Consider the following 23,726-nt stretch of genomic DNA (forward strand, 5'->3'; position numbering starts at 1 on the left):
TAAATTTGAATTCTGACATTTGAAACTCTTAACTTACCTCCAGCTTGGCTGCGCTGTAGACTTGATAGAGCGGTTCATTGGAAAACAAGCTGTGAGGCTGCAGTTCATCACCCAGACCCGCTTCATTGCCCGTGGAGACGCCAGAGCTGCCGCTGGAGCTGGCCACTGAATTGCCGCTAGTCTGATACAGACCCGATTCAGCGTACCAGGAGCTGCCACCGCCATTAGCGCTCGGTGTGGGCGTGGCCAGCTCACCGTTCACACTGCTCGATTGCTTAAAGACTCCACACTCGGCGTACCACGAATCGGGTTGAGTTAAGCCTTCCAGCTGCGGTGTCTGCGGCGTGCGATTGACGCTGTTGCGTTGCTCTGGTGGAGGCGGAGGTGGCGGAGGTTCATGAGGTCGGACTCCGATGGTAGCCCTACGTCGCATTGCCTTCGCCTCCTTCTTGGCTTTGCGTGCAACTGTGGAGAACTTTTGGGACTCGGCGCTGGGCACAGGAAGATCTCCCGAGGAAGCCTTCTCTGAGAAGCCCGAATCGAGTTCCCCAGAGCCATGCAGCTGCTGTTGTTGCTGTTGCAGCTGCAACTGCATCTGCGCTGGCGGATCCTCAATGTAGAAGGTGCTGCGTGTGGGCGTCAGTGTAGATAACTGTTTAGTATCGAAGGATGAACCCACAAGACTCTTGCGCAGTCTCGAACGCAAACTCTTGCCATTCTTCTGCTTGGCTCGCATCAAAGTTGTTGACAATTGCGGTTGCTGTTGTTGTTGCTCTTGATTAAGATTCTTCTCGGAGCTGCTCAGAGATTTCGCTTGCTCGTAGAGCTCCTGCTTGCGACACTCCACATAAAATTGTGTATTGCTGGGTGTATTCTCGTAGAGCTTTTGCTGACTGCTCTTGGGTGATTTTTTGTTGGAGATGAAATCCTTAAACTTGCGCACAATGGCATAGACTTGATTCTGTGGCGCCGGCGGTTCTGGCAAGCGATGATTACGCATATCCACGCCGCTGTCATTGTGCTGCAGAGAAAGAGAGTGAAAATATTAACAATAGTTCAATATAAAAGTTGTAATTCACAACTTACGTGCTGCAGACGTTGTTCCTGCTCGGTGTGTTCATCGCTGTCCGTTTCAAAGGAGTCGTAGTCATCCGAATTGATGGCATGCTGTCCCAGCGCATGCGCCGATGCCGAATGCTGTTTGCTTCTACGCTGCGAGGCGCGTGGCAAGTCCTGAGTGCGCTTGTGATGCTGTCCGGGAAGCAGTTGCGTCGAGTGACGCTTGTTGCCCAGCGGGGATAATGTTTCATAATAATGATCCGAGTCATCTGAGTGGGGAAACAATGAATATCATTAGTTAAGTGATGTTGAATGTGTATTTCTTCAGATGCTGATGATGTTGCCTACGCTTGACGAACCTACAAAGGTGCTCACTACCATAGACTCTCTCGACGCATTGCCGTGTTCCACATGCGACAGTCGCAACACGCTGAGATGAGCCTGGAGGCGACGCTGTTGCAAATGCCGCTCCAGCTTGTAGCTGCTGCGTTGTTGATTGATGGCTGCGATTTCATTTTGATAGATGGGCTCCAGCTCGCCCGGCTGTGCCTTGGGCAGCGTTGTCTCGTTGTCGCCCTCGGCATTCAGATAAACACTGCTCGATGGACAGGTGACACTCACTTCGCCCACCGCCCGAGGGCGTCGTTTGCGTGGCAACGTCACCAGCTGTTGCTGCTGCTCTGTGGCACTAAAGTTGCTGCTGCAGCTAAGGCGCAGCTGGCTTTGATTGGCATTCGCGTTGCTGCTCGTGGTTGCCATCGCAGCATATTTCACGCACTTAACTTCCTATCGAATGCTAGCAATTAAACTTTCAGTAATTGTTGTTGTTGTTGTCGTGCTGAACTTTTGAACTCTATTTGCATGCAAGCAAAACTCTGCTTTTAATTGGAGGCAATTAAATGTCTGCACATAACAATTGATTGCATTGCTTGCAGCAAGAGTTGCGCTTTAAATTAATGCGGGCTTCTTTTTTATACTCAATAATCATTAAATACTTGTCTTGTCTTTCAATTTCTACGCTGAAGAACAAAAATGTTGCGCAGCAAAATTACGAAATTATATAATTTGCATAATTTCAAAAAATTTTTGGCGTTGTTTATGTTTATTTTCCCATTTTATTAGCGACCCTCGCAGCGCTAATTAACAAAACTTTTCAAGTGTCACAATAATTTTTCTGTGTTTTAGCTACAAAACTCAATAAACTTTAACAACGCGGCGTATGCGCGATTTTGATCAACATGCTGGCATGCAAAATAGCGCAAAAATTATAATGAAATCACGCTTCAATGCAGCACACGGCCAAAAACAGCAGGTACAATTGTGATTAACACAAAAGGTGCTCCGAAATTATACAAAAAAATACGAAAAAAATAAGCGTTAGACTAGATAAAACCAGAGCAGCGCTTTGGAGTGAGCACACATGAAAATTACGTATACGCAGCGAAGCGAACCGGTTCGAAGCGCGATAATAAAACACAGATGTCTGTCTGACGACTGCTTGCTCACTCGCCTGGGCAACAATGCGTTCCACATTGTGGATGCTAACTGACAGAGAGAGAGAGAGAGGTATGGAAACAAGATACTTTGTGGCTTGTTGTTTGCCGTTGACCAAAGCGACACTTGTTGTGCGTGGGATGCTGTGCCTTTTAGGCTGTTCTCGCTGTCTTCAGCCTTATTCAGAAGTAATCCGCAAAAATTCAGCTGGCGGATGTGAAGGCGGCACAGTGCAAAAATAAATTGTGTATGTTTATTTCAAGCTGTAAATTGGATTCATTTATTTCACGTTCTTAAGCTTTCTTCAGTGGATTTACGCCGCTAATAAATTTTTATTTTTTTGCCGCCTCTAATTTGATGCATAAATATGTAATTTAGTTGACAAGGCTACAACAACTATAAAAGCATGCAGTGTTAATTGACACCGGTTTCTATGCAAACTTGTATCTCAGCTTTCAAGCTGTCTTGACGCAACCTGCTACAAATTAGGCTGATCTACTAAATCTGTTAACCAAGTATAGAAATCTGTTTATATATTTGCTGGCTTAGTTTACTTTATGCCTTTTCTGGCAAAACTGTATTTCAATATTTATATATTTTGCATTTTGCTTTTTTCATGTTTCTTCTTGCCTCTCACTCAATTTAGCTCGGTTTGCCTTGCAAAATATATTTTTCGCTGTGTATTTGGCTTATGCGGAAATATCGCTCGTATCTTTGGCTGTTTAGGCTCTTTGTTAGGCCTCTTGGCCAATTAATTTTTCGTTTTCGTGTGGGCCACGCACCGTATTTACACATAAACAAAAGCAAGCACCGCTAGAGAGTCTAGACTCTTTAGACAATCGCAGATGAAGACAAGAAAACGGAAAACTGTCTGATGCTTTGTTTCGTGATTACAAGAAGAATTGCAGCCTTGGCAAAGTGCACAGCTTGAGGTTGAATAGACTCGCTACGCAATCTTCTGTTTTTTTTTATACTACATCACTTTAATTATTTTCATTTCCAATTCGATGCGAATGCAATGCAGCTGAACCAAACGTATCGTTTATTGATCGATCGATTGACGCATTGAGGTTAAACTTATTAAGTGCCAAACGATGTCATTGTCTGCCGGCTCTGCTCAGTGTCAGCCAGCAAAGCTCTAAGTATATACTATCTATATAGCTGCAACTTGGATTAATCAGTTAAGCTCGAAGAGTTCACCACTCGATCTTTCTGCCTCATAAATCTTCATTGTGGCTTTTCCGCGACCCCATTGAAAATGTTTCGTCTGCTTCCCCTTCCCCTTTCGATTCATTGGTTATTTTAAGTGTGTGTAGAGTGACACTTTCGCTTTTCTTTTCGCCTCTTTTTCCACCATCTCTTATTTGCTTTAATTATTGCGTGCCGAAAAGAAAGAAAAAGTGTAAGGAAAAGCGAACGTGCCCTGGGTAAAAGTTGACTTTGCTTTGCTGAGAATTCCGCTCTGTATTGCCGTTGGGGTTTTCTTCAAACACAAAATTAGCAATTACAAATTACGCGGTTATTTCACAGTTTTAAAATTGTTTACGCGCCCCGTATTTAACAGTTAGACGTCTGTTGCAGTCTTTCTTCTTCTTCCCCTTACTTCCCCTCAGTCATCCAATTAGCTGCGTTGCGTCGCTGCCAGCGTTCAGTGAACTTTCAAGCGGCCATATTGCAAAGCTTTATTTTTTTTTCGTTTTTGCTTATTTACGAGTACTTTTATGGGATGCTATTTTGTGGGCTCCTCTTTGGGGGCTGCACTAACAACTTATTATTGCACATGATTACATTTCGATTTTGCAATTTTGCATTTCAAATTGAGGCTGGCATTTGCTTATTTGCCTATTCACTCTTCACTGTTCACAGTTCACTATTTACTATTTTTTTATTGCTATTCCTTTTACTTCATGTGTATTTTTATATTATGTGCGTAGTCACTGCACTACTAGTATTTTTTTTGTGTTTGACTTTTCGTGTTTTGTGTTGTTAGCGAGTTCCTTAAGCTGCTTGTAGCTATTGTTGTTATTTTTTTTCTTAACTTTTAACTTCTTCAAGGTTGTGCGCTTTTAACGCTATATATTATATCTAGACTGGTTTTCGCTTAGCAATTTCGTCATCATTCACAACAACAACAACAACAACAAAAAGAAGCACGATAAAAGTGAAACATAAAGCTTCAAGTTGCTCTCTCGTTGCGGGCGTAGGGCAAATGGCGGCTTCAGTTTCAGTTGTAGTTCGTGACGTCTCGCTGCCTTTGCATAAAAGCACACACAACAACAACAACATAGGCATACAATAATTGAAAACTAGCTACGCTGCGCAGCGCTGCTTGCAGTCGCCGTCGGCGTCGACGCTAACGCCTTTTTGGGGTCGTCTGCTAATTTTGCATGCACTGCGCCATGCACTTTTTCTCTTTCTTCATTTCTTTCTTTCTGCTTTTATTTCACTTTTCACACCGAGATGCGCAAGCACGTAAAATATTGAGCAAAATTATGAAGCGCACATTAATCACACAAAAATATTGTAGAAAATATTTTTCACATTTAACAAACGAAAATTGAAGCTCGTTGGGCGAGTTTTTTCGACAGGCAGCGTCCGAGAGACGAACCGCACGTTAGCACTGACGCGCTGAGACTGTGCACAGCTTACAATACAACTGAGAGAGGCGGAGAGAGACAGACTTTGCCTGGGTCGTGGAGTTGAGTAGTGATAGTTGTTGCTGTTGTTGTTGCTGCATGGCAGCCATGGAATTAAAATTGCAAAGCAACAACAAGAAACACAGAAAAACCCATAAGCATTCGGGGTCCAGTTTATGGGCATTGTTTACGCGCGCACGCTCTCTCAACTTGTTATTGCCTTTTGTGGAACCTGTCGCGCAATGCAGTCGCAGTCGCAGCTGCGTCGTCGAGGCAGGCGCCAATTGCATTTTTTTGTGTTTGTGTAAAATGTGCGCATAACGCTTACTCATTTCATGTGTGTGGGAATTGTGGCTGCCTTTGCTCGCATTTACATTGCCCATAATTAACGCGCTGCGTTTTTTTTTTTGGGTTTTGTAAGTCTGCGTCTTGTTAATTTTCATTTCATTTTATTTACATGCTGCCTGCTTACTTTTGACATTTCATTTCGCCTGTGGCCAAGTTGTCTTTTAAATGGACTTCGAGTTGGGCTCAATTTGCGCATACGATTTATCAATCGCTGACGGCAAGTAGCCGACCAACAAACATTCATTATAATTGTCGTTAATTAACCCGCAGTGAGTAAGCAATGTTGTGGATTGCATGTGGAAAGCAAGTTTAGCTTGTGCACAAACCACAAGTAGGCGAGACACAGCTAGCTGGGAACTGTAAGCTTGGCTCAAAGCTCTGCTTAGCTTATGTACACAAAAGCTCTGCGGTTTTCTGACAACACAATCTATATAGGAAATCATTTTGCAGACAAAGTGAATTATAATGAGCACATATTTAGCTAATTTATTGATGTAGAGCAACACAAAGACAAGTTAAGCAAACACCGCTCATTGTTCACTCAGCAAAGAGTTGACTTTTCTGCGATATTGAGACTGAGTGCAGATAAAGAAATGTCTGGGAAAAAAATATTCAACTACTATCTTTCTATGAGCACTCTTTGCACTATATATATATCTGTTTGATTATATAACTATATCATATATGTGCAGTACATACCTTCAATGCAGCTCTTCGCTTTGTTTTGTTGCAGTCTTTTGTCTCTGATGCGTTTCGACCAATCCGGACTACGAACGCGATGCTGCTTGAACCTCTGTTCCCGCACACTGCAAGGGAGAAGATTATAAAGTTAATACCGTAACTGATTAGAACGTTATAATTGTAGAATAGTACTTCATGCCTTCCTCAAAATACGATCAATCAATGTGCAGCGTTATTAAAAAGGTCTTTCAGCTTGGCCGCTTCACTTCTAACTGTCTTCGGGTTTCTCTCTGAAGTTCTAACTAACATAGAAGTTACAATAAAAGGTGCCCGACATTACAACTGTGACTTGTGAATTGTGAATGGGGCGTGAGTTGCCTCAGTAGGCGAACAATCTTATCGGTTGATAACAAAACGCAATTGTAGGTCAACGCGCTAATTAAAGTGTCTCAAAGGGGGGCTAAGAGGCAGTTGCATTGCCTGAGAGAGTGTGTGATGCAATAGCGTAATTTCATGTTTAACTGAGAGAATTCATTCTTCATAATTTCATAGCACTTATTACAAACACAACGGGGGATAGGAAATGCTCTTAATTGCCAAGAAATGTGTCAATTTTTTAATGATTCCGCACTGTCATTGTCGCAAGAAGCTGTCAAATTGGTCCATAACTGCTATCAATTAATCAATTGCCTGGACATATTATAGTAAAATTATAGTTATTTACTGTAAATTGCATTATTATTACTGTGTTACTGTTTCTCTGTTTGTTTACAAACACTGTGCGGCATCAAGAGTAAATGTTAAATAGATAGCAAACTCAAAATTTATATTGAAGAATAATAAATAGATGTATGCTTAGATGTTATCGATACCATTTACTATCTGAACTATATTAATTGCAGTTTTCCGGCTTTAACTAATCGTTTATCTCAAAAGTTAGCTTTAATAACACATTAAATATATTTAGGAAACAAACTTCCGGAGCACAAAGTGTTAGCTTTTATTATGACTAAGGCCTCAAGACGTCAATTGTGTATAATATAAACAAATATATATAGAGCTATTTTTACAGCTACTGCTAATCAGACTTGTCGATTCATATCTTATCAGTGAGAAAGCTCAAATTGCAATCGCATTTCAACTTTCAATACCTGCACTTACACAACAGCCAAGAGTCGAGACAGGGAAACGGCGACTTGAACTGAGGTCAGGGTTATTTGTTTAACCCGGAATCAATCGCGAGCCTAACCTCATTAACGTAAGTTATTTCTGCGATAAACCAATAGCTTTACATTACTTGATTTCTCTCTGCTTTCTGCTGCTTCGAAAGGTGAATCGTAATACTGCCTTGACCTGCTTTCTATACGCGACATTTCTGGGAATCGTTCTGATTGCATGTTGCAACCCTCGTGTTTCTGCATTCTCTTTTCCTCTCTCTGTATTTATTTTTTCACTCTGCAACAGCGATTGGCGTCAACAAAATTCTGTGGACCGACCGCAGTTCGTTGTTTAGTCCGATTAGATAAGCGGCAAGCCAAACAAACCTATCAGCAATCTACGCAGCTTTTTTATATCCCCGGTATCCACGGGCTAAAAGACCTTAATAGCTATGTGTGAACCAAAAACCCCTAATATTGTACTCCCAATCAGCCTTAACAGTCGGAAGTCAGACTAGTTTGTTGTAGTTTTAAACTTCTTAAATTGAGATCTAAGTCGTGCTAATAATGTGTAGCGGGTATTTTGCAGTCTAGCACACTTGTCTGCAGTCTTTCTACTTGTTTACTTTGATTTGTTCCAAGGGGGTAAAATCCCTTCCCTCCCGTTTCTTTCTTGACTACTTACACAATAAACTGCGCCTCGTTGTTTGTTGCCGTTGCTGCTGTTGCCTCGCCATCGGATATATCCACCCAGGCATCGCTGTTGTCACTGGATCCCGCAATTGAAGAGCGTTTATCGCTCAGCTTGCTCCTGCCTCCGCTTCCGCCGCTGCTGCTGGCAAGGGAGGAACGACAACCAACACTAGCGCTGCCATAGATCACACAACCCGCAGCTAGCGACGATTCGTAGAGACTGTTGGTGCGGTGATCCGATGAGATGGTCAACGAGGAGCCACTGCTCGACAGCTGCACTCCCGCAGTTGCTCCAGTTGCGACTCCAGCTGCTCTTCCTGTTTCTCCCGCAGCTGTTCCGCCTTCTACTATTGAAGTACCTGATGTGGTTTTGCTCTTCCGATAGTTGGAGATGCTTTCGTAGCAGTTGGAGCTCATCGTGCGCTGCGACATCGAGTCGTAGCAACCCTTGATGGTGTCGTAGATGTTCTCATCCTCCTCCTCGTCGGAGGAGCCACTCACCTGCAGGCGACTGGGTTGATTGGGTTTGGCAGGCGCCGGACGCAGCACCTGCGGCATCACACGCTTCGGTTTGGGCAACTCCGGCAGCTGATCGCGAGTGTTGCGTCCCAGTGTGCCTGTGCTATTTGGAATGTTGCGCGTCACAGGCTCCTCTGGTATGGGTTGGGGAGTTGTGGGCGTGTCGAAGGCCTCGTAGTCATCGTTAGGACTGGAGGTTTGATTCCTCGCCTCGCAGGAGCCCGCTATGGACTCGTAGCCCTCCAGCCAATTAGTCTGTGACTTTGTCGGCGTCGCCACCGGCGTTGGCGTCAGCGTCTTTGCCTCCTCTACAGTCTGATAAATATCCTCGGCTGTCGTTGGCTCCTTGACCTTTTCCACTTGGTTGGTGATCTTAAACAAGCTCGACGCCTGCGGCTCAGTCTTCATTGTCTCCGTTGTTTCTTTCGTAGGCGTAATTGGCTCATACATGGGATCAGGCTTCGGGTCCAACTGCAACTCCAGTTGCATTACGGGAGACTTTGCCAGTTGCTTCTGTTCCATGATCATTTGCTCGCCCTCGATGGCATTCACCAGCGTCACATTGACGGCCTGATTGAGCAGCAGCTGATTGTTGGAGATCTGCTTGTTGGCCGCCTGATAGATGAACGAATTGTTGGGCAAAATGCGCTGCTCAAAGTCATCGTGCTCCAATAGGAGCAACTCGTTGGATTGCTGTTCCTGTTCCTGCTTCTGCTCTTCGGTTCTGCCCGGTTCGGCGAGTATTTTCAGCTTCTGATCGATCACTTCAAGTGCTGCCAGGAGCTTGGAGTCGGATGCCTCCTCACAAGGCGAGGGTAGAGGTTCCACAACCTCATCCTGTTGCTGCTGCTGTGGTTGCAACTCCGGTACCTCGAGCAGAGCAGCTTGCTTCTTTGGTGATGATCGCTTGGTGAAGGGCAAGCGCAGTTTCTCATAGATGCTGGCATATTTGTGCTTGCGTCGCTGTTGTCGCTCCGCCTCCACGGCATCTAACTCATCCCCATCACTGTTATCGTCAGCCAGCTGACTCAGCTCCTCTGTGGTTGTGGTTGTTGTTGTTGCGGTTGTTGCTGATTCAGCGATTGAGGCTTGTGGCTTTGGTTTGTTAGCATCATCGACATCCGACTGAACACCTTCATCGGTGCTGTGCTCCACCTCAGGCAGCACCGCCAACTTTGATTGCTCCTTCTCCCGCTCCTGTTGCTCTACCTGCTTCTCTTTGTCCTTCTCCTGCTGCTGCCTGGCTCGCTTGCTACGCATTTGCTTGCTCAGACTGAGCGTCAGTTCATGATGTTTGCGCAGCAGTTGCTCCGTCTTCTGGGGCACCGCTGGCTTCTCCAGCTTCTCGAACTTCTTAATGTTACGTTGCACCATCGAGCTGCGCAACGACGACGACGTTTGCTGCTCGAGTGGCTTCTCCACAATCTTGTAGACATGCGCACCCCGCGCCAACCAGACGCCATTCTTGCGTTTCACCTGTTCGAGGAGACGCGCATCCTTCTGTATGATCTCATTGAACTGTTGCGTCAGCTGCCGCACGAGACTGCCACTTGCTGCTGTGGCGCTGCCACTTGCTGCAGATGTTGCTGCATCTGCTGGCAAGCTGAGATTGTAGCTGTGGTTGTGATGACTGTGACTGTGGCTGGACATGCGGCGCGGTGTGTGATGCTGATGGAATGACTTGCCCGCATGTGTTTTGAAGCTGTATTTGCGACGTGGGTTGCTTCGTGTTGCCGCTGTTCCTGCTGTTGTTGTTGCTGTCGACTGTGACGTCACAGTCGCTGTGGTTGTGTTGGAATTTATGGAATTTATCGTTTGCAGCGACTCGTTGCTGCCGCTCTGAGTGCAAGTCGCGCCGAGACTAACCGAATGTGCTTCGAATTGTTCCTCTCCCACAACTACCGAGCTGATAAGCTCTTGACTTTCATTGTGGTTGTGGTTGTTGTTGTTGTATTTGTTTTGGTGGCGCTCACGCTCCCTCTCATTATCTGATAAGCCATCCATTTTGCACTTGGGCATGACAACATCGCCGCGCTTTGGCCACTGCAAACGCTCGCCAGCTGCGTTGCCCGCTTTCACGGCCGGAAAACTTGTCGTTCTCTCCTCGGCGCCGCAGCTGCTGCTGCCGCGTCGCAATTTGTTTTGCATTTTCGCCTGTTCAGCGTTTTTGTATTTATTGAAATTATCCTTGTCGCGCTGCAATTCCTTTGTCTCCCTTTCCGCGCTCGATGCGTCGCGTGCCTCTTGCAAATTGTGTAAGCTTGCGGCGCGTTTTGAACGCGTTTCCGGCGCGTTTTGCAGGCTGGGCCAATCGCGTGCGTTATTAAACGCGTTAACCAAACAGCTAACGGATTTATTTAGCTTGCGCAGTGTGCCCAGCCCCGTTGGGGATTTATGATTGTGATTGTGATGATGTTGATGATAATGTTGAGCTGCCTCCTCGCTGGCGCTGCTGATGCGTTTGCTCCACAGCAATCGCAATGTTTGCACGCCACGAAAATCGCGAAAAGCGCGCGTTTCACAATTGCAATTACTATTGTTGTTATCGGTCGTATTCGCGTTCGCGTTCCCGTTCGCGTATCGATTGTTGTTATCGCTTTCGCTATCGTTCGTCTTATCGCTCACACTTGCACTTTTCACCAGCCAACCGAGTATTGTCTTTTCTTTACGCGGCGTCGTTCTGGGCGTGGTCGCATTCGAATTCGCATTCCCATTGTGATCGCAGCGTGTTGCTGCTCCAGCTGCCGCAGCAGCAGCCAACTCTGAGCTCGCCATCATGTTGTCGAGCTGTGCTGTGATTAGACCGACGGTGACCAGTGACCACCAGTGGCCAAGTCAATTGCCAACTGCCGCCTCGAGGCCTGAAATGGTACAAAAAAAATCAGAGAGTGTGAGCAACTGAAGAGCAAAGAGAAAGCGCATGAAAATCGTTCAGCAGCATGAAAAAACATCGACAACAGTAACAACAACAGCAATAAATTATACACGAAATTGAGTGGCAACATTTCTCAGATATGCAAATTCACACAGTACACGGAGAAAAAATTTCGAAAATAATCAATTCTTTTCTTAATTCTTGTGCAATGCAGAAAGTGACCTAAAATTGACTTCAAAAAATCAGAAATTATTGTGATAAGATATGGAAATTCTTTCTTTCTTTATTTTCTTCATTTAAGAAATTTGTATACAAGAAATTTCCAAAAATAAGATATAAGATAAGATATTATTAGCAAAAGAGAAAAAATTCAATTCTTTGAGGAAGTAAATTAAAATAGAATCCAATGCTTTTCTCAAGAGATATGTCAATACAAAGAAAAGAAGTAAAATTCTTTTAGGAAACAAATTGGAATAAAATCCCATGCTTTTTATTAAGAGATATGAAAACTTTACTTAAAATCAAAAATGTTACAAAACAATAGAATTTTTTAGTTTACAAAAAGAAATCGATACGATTTTTTTTGATTCAAGAATAGTTTGTTCGACTTCAACTAAATTTTTTTGTCTTGATTTCATACAACACTTTTTCTCTCTGTGTATCAAAGGGGAGGCAGAATAAGTCAATCATAATCTTCGCACTGGCCAAACAAGTCAGTATTAAAGCCAACCAGCATTTCGCTGTCATGCCTGATATGATTTAATTGGGTTAACGATTAGTTGTATTTTTTTTGCGAGCTATCAATGGCAATTTCTGCACATTTCAATATACAAGACTTTTCCTGTCGAAGAATTTGCCAGCCATGTGACAAATGCGAAATTTCTAATTGAGCTCAGCTTTTGCCACTTTTATGTAAAGCTTTAACTACTGCTTACCAAACACATCACTCTTGAGCAGCCACTTGCTGTGTGGGCACAACGTTGCGTATGCGTGATATGCTTTTTTGGCTGTCTTCGATGTTATCAAGCGCAGCTTATATGAAAAAGAGTAATAATAAAATGCTTGCCTAACCGCCGCACACGTTGTCATACAGTACAATACTTTGGTTGCTACTTGGGAAGCCCCATCGTCACGACCCCTCTTCCTCTCATCGCCCCTCCTCCTTGCCTTACGCCTACCGGAGCTCAGCTCACGTTTTTGTCACACACAAATGCCAATTATAATGAGCGATTGCATAAAAAAAACCAACTGAACACATTTCTTTTGCTAGCACATGCGTCAAATGGGTTTTAAGCAGCTCAGTGCGAGTGGCCGTAGCCGGGTCTTCTGTATTCCCCCCTTCCTCTTTCCCCTCTGCCTTTTAGTAGTTGTCTTTTTATAACCGGTATTCAGAGGGTATTAAAACGTAGTGACAACAAAATAATAATGTGGCAGTCCTTGATAATGGTTATTAGACGAGATGATATAGTCAAAATCCTTGTCAATGTCTCTTTTCTATCCTTGACCTCATGGAATATAAAATCTGTAGATCTTCAGCAAATTTCATTTTACAGATTGAAGTTAAAATTAACAATTTGCATTCATATTATTTTGAAATACATTGAGAATATTTTCTGAGAATACATTAATGCGGTTTTTATAAATAATTTTCTATTTATTTATTTTTTGTTTTATAATCATCCTAAAAAATTTCACTTGTAGAAATTTCTTTATAATATTAATATCATATTTCTAAAGATTGAAGTTAAAATTAACATTTTTTGATTCTTATTATTATGAAATATATTGAGAATTTATTTTAACTACATTGATGAAGTTTTTATAAATAATTTTCTTTCTATAAATTCCTATATATTCATTCTCACATTATTGTTCTTTATCTGATTAAGTAGAAAGTTCTATTATAGTTGATTCTCCTATTTTATTTTATTTAAAAATTCAAAAGATCACTTAAACAAATTTCTTAAATAGTATAATCCTAAGAAATTGCTCAAATTATAAACATTAAAAACTATTAAAATTAAAAAAAAAATAAGTAGTATCTCAAAGTCGTTGACACTTCATTGCAACCTGCTTAGTTATTTTGTTAGCATTTGCGACGAACGCGTTGCGAATAACAACACAATTTTACGCCATTGCAAATGGTATTTAAACAAAATATTAAATACGAGCAACAAACACAGACACACACACACACACTGAGACACACACACACACACACGCACTTGCAATGTAAATAAGAAGCTAAAAATTGTTGATTACGCAAACCGTCTCTTGGCCATGTTTTCATTACGTTGACTTCAATTCGTGTTTATAGAAATTGGGCGCAAAGATAATGACTTATTCAATGTTTATCATCCGATTGCATGAATGTGTTTATTGAGCTATCGCAAATGTTGAGCATCGCAATTCATTGACAGCAACAACAACAACGAAAGCGTTTGTTTCCCAGGCTTTATTACGAAAGATTTATAAATATTGCATTTGGCGATTCTTATCGTTCACATGGGAATTCTATTTCAGGCGATTTGGCGAGCAGCTAATCGATTCAACTAGCTAATTAATTTCAATTAACATATATAAAATTAGCATCTGAATTGAGCTGAAATTCAATTTAGCTTATGGATCTTTAAGCGAAACCGAAACGCATGCAAATTGATTTTTCAAGCCGACATATTTTTGATTGAAAGTCGTCAATGCCATCAGACAAATATATGCTCAATAGCTCAACAGCTCAACAGCTGAAAACTAAGGCCACTTCACAGACAGCCAGGTTAACAACTTTTTGGCGTGGCTAATACAAAAAGTAAGAGAGAGAGAAAAAACAAAGTCAACAAAAAAGCCAATGAATGCTTTGCATATAAAAAACTGAAGCCAAAAAGGGAAAATGTAAACAATACACGGCAAATAAATGTATAGAGATATACGTATGAATAAATAGCAATAATAATGTGACAGGTGAGTCTGCGAGACTAAAGGGATACCCTAGCAAGACTTTGAGATACCCTAGGAAAACTTTGAGATTCGATTTTTCTAATCAGAAGTTAAAGAAGTTGATCAATTTCATTATGAATTAATTCTAGTACTGAGAAGTTTAAGAAATTGAACTATTTATTTACGAAGACTTTATTATGAAGACTGAACTATTTATTTAAAAGACTCAAGGAACTTAGATGCAATTGCATTTACTAAATGATACCGATTATATTTTTATTTGGAAAATTAAATTAAAATAATGAGAAAAGTCTATATCCTTAATGTAGTATAAATAGTCATCGCAGTGATAATTAGTTAAAGAAATAGAAATATTTGTTCACAAATTTGTTTTGGGAATGAAAAGTTGAAGTAATAAAACTATTTGCCTATGAAAATGGTTAAAGTTGTGAAAAGATAAAGAAATATAAACATTTCTTTAGAAATATATTAATAGATAAAAAGAGCGTAGAACCAATTGCTTTTATTAAGTCTTAGCTAATATTAATTTAAAAAACTGTAGCCAAGTTTCATACAAGTAGATTAAAGATCAAATTAAGGCATATGCTTAATATGGTATTCATATTCTGTGGAATTAAATATCTTGAAACTACAGCATACCCCATGCTCCCACAATTAAGCAGTATTTATATATACGATTGCTGACAAAAGATTTGCTAGACATCTTTTTCAGCGACTCTCTCTCTCTCTCTCTGACGTTGTTTCGAATGCACCTGCTGTTGCAAGTGTCATTGTTGACGCTGCGACATTTTTTTATGGTGGCATGCAAATGCATATCATTCGTATATAAAAAGAAACTAAAAGCTTTGGGATGCCACAGCGGGCCATAAGCAGATGCCAATGGCATCTTATTGAGACGGATGCGCATTACGAGGCACGTTGAAAAACTGGCCATAATTTCAGTGGGATTTTCACAGTTATCAGAAGTGAAGCTGCCGCCCAAGCTTCAAGCTGCGATGGGTGAAAGTGAGCAGCCCAATGGTATTGCATTGCCAATGACTGAATGATAACTTCTGTGCGTTTTAACCATTCCAAGAAGAACTGGCGATTAGACACGCTTTGGCTGAAACAACAACAATACAAAATACTCGATAACAGACTGCGACTGTTTTGTGTTGCAGGTGAATGAATGAATGCGGAAGACAAAACGATAAATGAAAATTATGCGCAACGAATGGATATAGTAAATATATATACTATATATATGTATAACACAGAGAAAGATATTTTCGTATCGTTAAGTTTCTAGAAATTAAATCAAAGAAAATTTATTGTCGTTTATGCATAGCAAGAAGCGTGATTAGCTCCCATCTCGCTGACAACAACAAAAGGCCCATTAGAAATGTGAAAGTTTACTTTTCCTTTTTTTGTTTTTCGGTTTTATTTTTTGTCTGTGCTTTCTTGATTATTTCTGCGGTCAACTAATGAACTGTCTCAGTGAAAGATTTAGTGAAGATGCCGTCATCAAAGTTAGGAAGCCATTTTAATGAACTCACTAAAGTGCTTGATAATAAATTAAAAGTCTAGTCCAATAGAAGAAGAAGCCACCAAGTGATCTCACTTCTCAGAAACTAAATATTTATATAATGATAAAGTTAATAATCTTTACAGTTACACTTGCAAACGTTTGTGTGCAATTTATTTGTTACGGTTGCAGCAAAGTTAACAGTGCATAATTAACTTTTGCAAGCTCTGTGCTTACACATTGCAAACACCATTTCTTGCGTTAATTTCACAGTTCGATATCACTTAAAGTGGCATTAAAAGTGTGCTGAAATTACCCGCAGTATTTACAGAAATGTTCTTCATATATTTAAGTCATTTTTTCTGTCACTTTTTTACGTCACACGCGACACCCACAAGGACCTTCGATGGCAAACTATTTGTTGTCCGAATTTTATGATGCAAGTTGCATTTGTTTATGTTTTGGTCGGTTACCAAGACGACCAATTGAATTGAATTCAACCACCCGAAACAGTTGACGACCAACTGAAAGACCCTACGACTAAATGAGCCCATGGCAACCCCTAAGAGTGGCGGAAATTCACCCTTAACCAGTCAATGTCATTTGTATATTGGGGCTGGTCAACGTGGCGTATGCGTTACAGCGTGTTAAACGAGCGTAAACAAATAGCCAGGGAGGTGAATAGTTGGGGAGGCTAAGGCAGAAGGTTGAAGGTAGAGAGGGTGTGTTTGTGTGTCTTGGGTCGATAGTTTTTCCACTGCCCTCTACTCGAGGGCTTGTGCCTAGCTATCCATAGCTAGTAATCTGTCTGCCTTGCCCGCCTCTCGAGTTGTAGTCTGTGGTCGCCTTTGTGCTAAACTCTAAAGAGCGCGCTTTGTGCTATGTGTATGTTGCTTTGCCATTGCTTTCATCAGTTGTTTGCATTTTCGCCTAGTTTAAGGCAAATTCAATTTGCTAAATTGATGCACTGACTTTCAGCAGGGCGTTAAGTGAAGAGTGTTCTGCTCATAGTTTGACAACCCCAAAAGAGAATGTGATCGTATATAATATACAAAATCGTACTATATACCTGATGTATGTATAGCTCAAATGGAACATTTTTAAATTCTCCTGTTGAACTTCCCGCTTCGTTTTTACAAATATGAGAAAGCGACAATTCACGAGTAACATTATCGTTAGTCAGTTATTCTAAAATGTCCGCTAGAGGGCGTCGAGAGTTTATATTCAGGCGAACAATGACACTTGGATGACTTGTCTTCTTGTAATTGCCCCCATTTTTAGTAAGAACTACCTTAAGTAAGCCGAAGACCACTGCTGATATATTTTACTTTGTTAAGCTAATGATTTCACAATTAGTAACTTCAAAGTTAAGGGGAATATATATAAATGAAAAATTCCGTGCTATGGAATACATTTGGGACATTCCTAACTTTATCACTTTAGTTAAAATATTTACGGAGTTACGTGAGATTGCGCAAACTAATTACGATGGTGCAATATGTGGTTTTCTCTGTCGCGCTTTACTGTAGCTACGTATTTATAACATGTATGTCTCTATATTTACTGTTTATTTATACAAACTGATAAAAGCGCAATGCGTTAGTCATTTTTGGGTGAATTTATCAGCCCACCAATAAACGCAGCTAGCGCAGCAGCTAATTAGTCATTCTTGTAATCCATAACCACACACACATATACACATACAACTACACAACTGTCAAAAAGAGTCACAACAGAACTGTCAAAGCTTTTTGCCTAGTATACATTTTATGCAAATTAACTGCATTCCACAAGAACCACAACAAATGCGCGTTGGGTAGCGTGAGACAGAGTGAGAGAGAGTGGTAGAACAGGAGGTGGGGTGAGGTGATGAGAGCGCATAAAGCACAGAGGCGTGTAATTAGCGTGCAGCGAGCAAGCCAAGCAGCATGTTGCAAAGCTCAAGACACGACAAAACACAACGGTAGCATTGCCGCTTAAACCGTAAGATGAGCCGTACTATGCTGCAACTGTAGGCTGGCCAGGCGCTGAGCAGAGCAGTGCAGAGGTCAGTTCTGAGGCCATCACAACAGAATACGCAAAAAAACAAAACACAAAAAAAAAACGTCAAAGCTAAGCAGTTTACCGTTAAAGCACAACGCAAAAACAAAAAGCAAAAGCCTCATTTCATTTAATTACCATTAAGTCAAGCCACACATGTTCAAATGTGTTTATGTGTGGAACAAGAAGACATTTGCCATATATAATCCACAACTATGTAGAAAATAACACACACACTATCACTCGCTTAAGCATACAGTCATACACACGCACACATACACACGCTTAAATTGGAAGGCTTGGCAGGCTTGGCCGCAGCCTGTTCTTGGTGAAATTTCTGCAGATGCTGTTGTTGCTGCTGTTGATATTCGATGTTGTTGTAACTATTTATATGTGTGGGCTTTTGGCCAAGTGGTTTGGCTAGATTCTTGGTTAATTTGTTATTGCCTGTGGGCGTTTCACTTTTGCCAGCCACTTTCGTTTCACTTTACTCCAACACGCACCTTTAGTAATTTGCCAAAATTATGTTTACCGTGATTATTGCACATAATTTTAATGATTTTTCTAGCATAAAGAAGAACATAACATAAAACACACACACAATTTGTAGAGCTTTAAGACGCGCGCGCGCACAGCTCACAGTGTAAGACAAAAGTGGAGAGATGAGCTGAGCCGCAAAGCTCTCAACGAAAAACGCCCGACTCGACGAACGATTGCAAAGCAACTGAAGAGCCGAACCGACGCGGCGCTGCTTTGGTGTCGATTGGGCAGCCAGCTAGCTGAACAACGTCGACGTCTACGTCGACTGCAACTTCTTTTCGTTAGCACAGCGTTCGCTTCTGCGACTGCGCTGCTGCTGCAGCGACTTGTTTTTATTTTCTTGTCTTTTTGGTCTCGCGCCGTTTCGCATTCTTGTGCATTGCCTGCATTTTGTTCTGATTCTTTTGATTCTGCTGCACTGCTGCATTTCTCCACAAGTATGCGACGATGCTAACGACGACGACGCCGCCACCGCCGCCGCAGCTGTTGTCGTGCGACCCACAAAAGCAGCGCCTTGGCGGATGCAATAAGCACGAGATGCAGGAGGCTCAGGCTCAGTTGCAGTTGCAGTTGCAGTCGATTAAACAGCACCCGTTGTTTGTAGCATGCGCACAACTAGCGTTCATTGGCATTTGCGTTTGCGCTTGCGTTTTGTTTTTTGAAGACAGCGCCGCGCCTTAATGAGCTATACAAATTTTAATTAAGATGCTTGGCCCTTCAATTGATTTAGAGGGCAATCATCAAAGCTGTCATTTCCCTCTACACTTCATCAGCAATGCGATGATGCTGCTTCTGCTTGGAATGTCTGCACCACAAGCAACTCTACTAACGTGGATCGTAAATCCCATTAGAGACGCGCACGGAAACGAGTTTTTGGTTTTGTGACGAAAGCCACACACAAGCTAACACCAAAAAAAAAAATACCCAAACACACACACGAACATACTCGCACAAATGCAGGCGCTTGAATACAAAAACAAACAGCACGAAAAATTCAATACCAGTTCGAGTCGGCAAGTTCTTTCTTACCCAAGCCCAAGTTCAACACCACAAAAAGAGACGGCACAAAAACAAAACACAAACACACACATACACATACACAGCATGTTTAACGCAAAGCAAACACAACAAAAGCAAAAGGCAAAATGTGTTTATTTTTTTGCTTTTGCTTTGACAAAGCTTTGCGTGCGAGCGAGATGGCAGCAAACTCGGTGGCATGCCAAGCTCGCTGTCCAGGGTGACCATACGCCACTGTTAAACTCATTATGGCGGGTAAAAAAATATTGAAATGCATTTAACAGTTTGCTTATCAGAGAGGCATCAAACTGTGTTAATATTCGAGTGCCGTTGCTGCCGTTGTTGCTGCCACATATTGTGGAATGTGTGCGATTAAAAGTCGAGACAATGCCAAAGAGTTGAGCACAATTTCGCAAGCCCAAAATGCATACAACAAAAACAATAACAACATCAACGACGTCGACCTGTAAACCTGGTTTTCATTTTCATTCAATTCAATGTGCCAAAAAAAAAAAACACAAACGGCAAAAACAGAAAGCAAAAGGCTGCAACAACAAACCAAACATGGGCCTGTCAGCGCAACAACTTACAACTCACTTCGGACTGTCAACAGAGCAGGAGAAGGAGGAGGGGAGGCAACAACTTCAGCATCATCTGCGATTGTGTGTATTTATGAGCCAACCGCATGTGGCAAGCGGTTGTTTACCACAGCAGGCAACACTTGTTAGCCGGGCACGCCTCGTCTGTAATTTGCATCAAGTGCCTGCCTCTCTTTGGTGGGCGCCCCACATTTGTGGGCCATGCCACGCCCCCTTCGTCGCAGTCGCATGCGAAACAATGCACATTAATCACTCGACGCAGCAGCAACAACCACTTGTTGTAGAATTGTGTAGAGTCTATACAAATGTAAAGCTTTAATTGCCGTTACAATTGGCCTGACGAAATCAGAGAAGCACTGCGCTCTCCCTCTCCCCAATTACGATTTTCTCTTCCCCTCTCTCTCACACTACTTTATTTACGCTCTTAATAAGAGCATATCACATTTCATATACTGTTATGCAACACCTAAGCGTGCAAATACTCTTTCTCAACCTGTAATTCCTTTAACTGGGTTAAAATTACAATTTAAATAGTTTATTTGAAATTATCACTGAATATGTTTTCATTTCCTTTTCGAACTATATTTATTTCGCAACTGCTCTACTCCATTTAATTAATATAAACCATGAAATAATGTGCAGAAATTAAAAAATATTTAAGAGCAAATTAAAATGTTTACTATATTAAGTATTAGTAAAGTTACTTTAAAATTTCGAAACGCTTTCACATTCTGTAAAAGTATTTGCTTCACATAACTTTTATTGCAACCAATTATTAATATTAATTGTTTATTTAATTGTTTGTTAGTTAATAAATATTTCTCAACGACTTCGGAAAGTGGAAAATTTTAGGTAGTGTATGAGAAGTGCAACTTTTCTGTAATATTTCTTGGTCTATTTAATTCCGTGTTTAGCTCATTTAGCAACGTTGTCATCGTCACAGCACCTGCAATTAGGGCGCCTCCGTTGTTGAGAAGCTGTGAGATGGAAGTAAATATAATATCTAGACTTTCCAAAATTTCGCCTGCAATTCAACATCTGATGGATTTTCACCAGAGCAACCGACCTTGCCCATGAGTCTATTTATTATGAGTACTCAATGTAAACGTGATTTGAGTTCAATTAGCAACATGACTTGACCACGTAGCACAATGTGTCGATGATTCGTGATTAATCAGTTAAAATGGGTTAACGTTAACTTATATCGCAATAGCACAAAACAAGAAGAAAGTGGGCACACTTTCGATGCGAAAGCTCGCGTGAATAAATTGAAGAGCTTTAAGCTGATTAAAGCATCCCAGGAGTAAAGACTAGGAGGTTGGAATTTTCATACGGCACAAGCGTCCACTTAGAAGGCGTTTAAATAAACCCCAATTTAGATCAAAGTTTAACGATCTTATTTTATTCTTATATTTATCACTGTCTTGAATATTCATATTTTGGAGAGGCTTTTATATTAATTGGAAACTATCTATCACTGAACGTTTATTGTTTATCTCATCATGTGACCTCATATGTGTTAATGTTAACTTATATCGCAATAGCACAAAACAAGAAGAAAGTGGGCACACTTTCGATGCGAAAGCTCGCGTGAATAAATTGAAGAGCTTTAAGCTGATTAAATAAAGCATCCTAGGAGTAAAGACTAGGAGATTGGCATTTTTCATACAGCACAAGCGTCCACTTAGAAGGCGTTTAAATAAAACCCAAATTAGATCAAAGTCTAACGATCCTATTATTTTATTCTTATGTTTGTCACAGTCTTGAATATTCATAATTTGAAGAGGCTTTTATATTAATTGGAAACTATCTGTCACTGAACGTTTTTTGTTTATCTCAACATGTGACCTCATAGTTGGAAGTAGCAAACGTTGAATGAACTGTCTGGGCCAAGTTAATTCGTTGGCATCTTCAATCGCCCACAAGCTTTGACACAGTTTCGAGTGCTGCCAAATTATACAGCATTGAACCATATAGAATGCTTTGAACAATTTCGTGGAGAGTACAATGTGAAATCATTGTCGCACGATATTTTGCGAATACGCCAAATGCATAACAAGCAGGTAAGAGGAGAAGTCAACTGGAATTTCACAAAAAATTGGCAAGAAATGAGAACTGAGTTGCTAATGATGATCACAATGATGACAGCTTTGATTAGCATTGGCAAACTACGTGATCGACTGAAAAATCGATTACTGATCGCCGCTGTCCGATTACCGATTAGTTATAAATTTATGTTTGAGCACTTTGCAGGCCATACATAATTCAGAGCAACCGTAAATGTCAGCAACAAGTTTACTACAAATGATGACGTGTTTTTCGCACTTAGAGATCTAAAATTTATATTGTCAACAAAATATATAAAACTGCTGATGTGAAATGTTTAAAACATGCAGACAAAGTTCATTGGCTGTCGCGACGAACGGCTTTGGCCATGCACAGCAATTGCCAATTGGTAACAATAATAATTTTCCAGGCATCCAAAATTCGAGAGCGCAGCAAACTGCAGGCACGTGAGTAAGCGGTGGACTTTTGTGTAGCACTGTGCGTCTCTTGACCGGTTTCACATTCCCCATTTTTAGAGCCAGCGTGGACCACTTGACTTGGCTTTCTTCGCATGAGTCACAGCCACAGGAATGCCCAGTGAGTCGGACCAACAAAAAAACACACACGATTAACTTAAATATGTCACCGCTTTACAGCCTCCAAATAAGGGGGAAAGAACCTAATCAAGTGTATTATATAAAGCCAGTATTGACAAATAAGGGAAAAGCCCTTGATTGGTAGCAGTAGAATATTCCAAATTTAATTTTAACTCTGTTTAGCGCACATCTGATAGAAATTCGGTTTAGCACTTGGCATAAAGTATTTCCGCTTTTAAATTATTTACTTTGAAGACCTGTTTCATTAATAACATATGTGATCATTTGTGTTATTTTTGTTTACGATTTGTAACCCAAATTTTTAATATATTTTGTGGTTTCAAAATTTATAATTAAAATTTTAAGTTGCTTTTACATATTTTATCATCGGTCTACTTTTAATAGTAGTTTTACAATTCTCTTTTTTTTCAGTTCTATCAATTATTATACTATTAAACTGTTATTATAAGTTTCAAAAAATGTTAATGAACCAATCTCTTGTAATAAAAAACCAACTACAAGGGTATTTCTTATGTACATTTGCAGATAGTCGAATTTCTGCATGTTTTCAATTTTTATTTCTGCACTATCTAAAAATTCTTGTTTTTCTACTTCAATCTTGACATTCGGTATACACATACGTGACGTTTTTGCAATTACTTGAGGCTTTTGTGTCTTATGTATTCCGTGGAAATGTATTCGTAATTTCAATTTCATTTCATAATCCAATTATTTCCATCAGACTGAAGCTTAGAACTGGGTAATTTGGCACAGTGTATGGGCGTTACGTGTTAGATCGTTAGCATAAGATCAATTTGGAAATCGAATACAAATTGAGAGTGTTGAGTCAAAACGAAGCAAAACTGTCAGCGCGCCCACTTGAAAATTATGTACGAGTATCTGCATCCATGAGATATACAATGTAAATATCGAACAATTAGACGACTCTGGGCCCACCCACGTTGGG

General features: G+C 41.0%; 1 protein-coding gene across 4 annotated transcripts in view; it reads right to left on the reverse strand.

The window, feature by feature from the left end:
- The window catches only part of LOC132788499 (rho guanine nucleotide exchange factor 16), a 28,829-nt gene that overhangs the window by 2,801 nt on the left and 2,302 nt on the right, over positions 1-23,726 (reverse strand). Inside the window, exons 1-5 of one of the 4 annotated variants that reach the window (XM_060795945.1) lie at positions 18,465-18,659; positions 8,061-11,448; positions 6,237-6,343; positions 1,087-1,328; positions 38-1,021 (exon numbers count right to left, since the gene is read on the reverse strand). In XM_060795945.1, the coding sequence (XP_060651928.1) occupies positions 38-1,021; positions 1,087-1,328; positions 6,237-6,343; positions 8,061-11,365 (4,638 nt within the window). In that variant the 5' untranslated portion in view covers positions 11,366-11,448; positions 18,465-18,659. Of the gene's footprint in view, positions 1-37; positions 1,022-1,086; positions 1,329-1,418; positions 2,103-5,094; positions 5,191-6,236; positions 6,344-8,060; positions 11,449-18,464; positions 18,660-23,726 lie in introns of those variants that run through there. The other 3 variants (XM_060795946.1, XM_060795949.1, XM_060795947.1) reach the window with 3 other exon arrangements.

This window comes from Drosophila nasuta, chromosome 3 (genome assembly GCF_023558535.2).
Source record: "Drosophila nasuta strain 15112-1781.00 chromosome 3, ASM2355853v1, whole genome shotgun sequence".
Classification (NCBI taxonomy): Eukaryota; Metazoa; Arthropoda; class Insecta; order Diptera; family Drosophilidae; genus Drosophila; species Drosophila nasuta.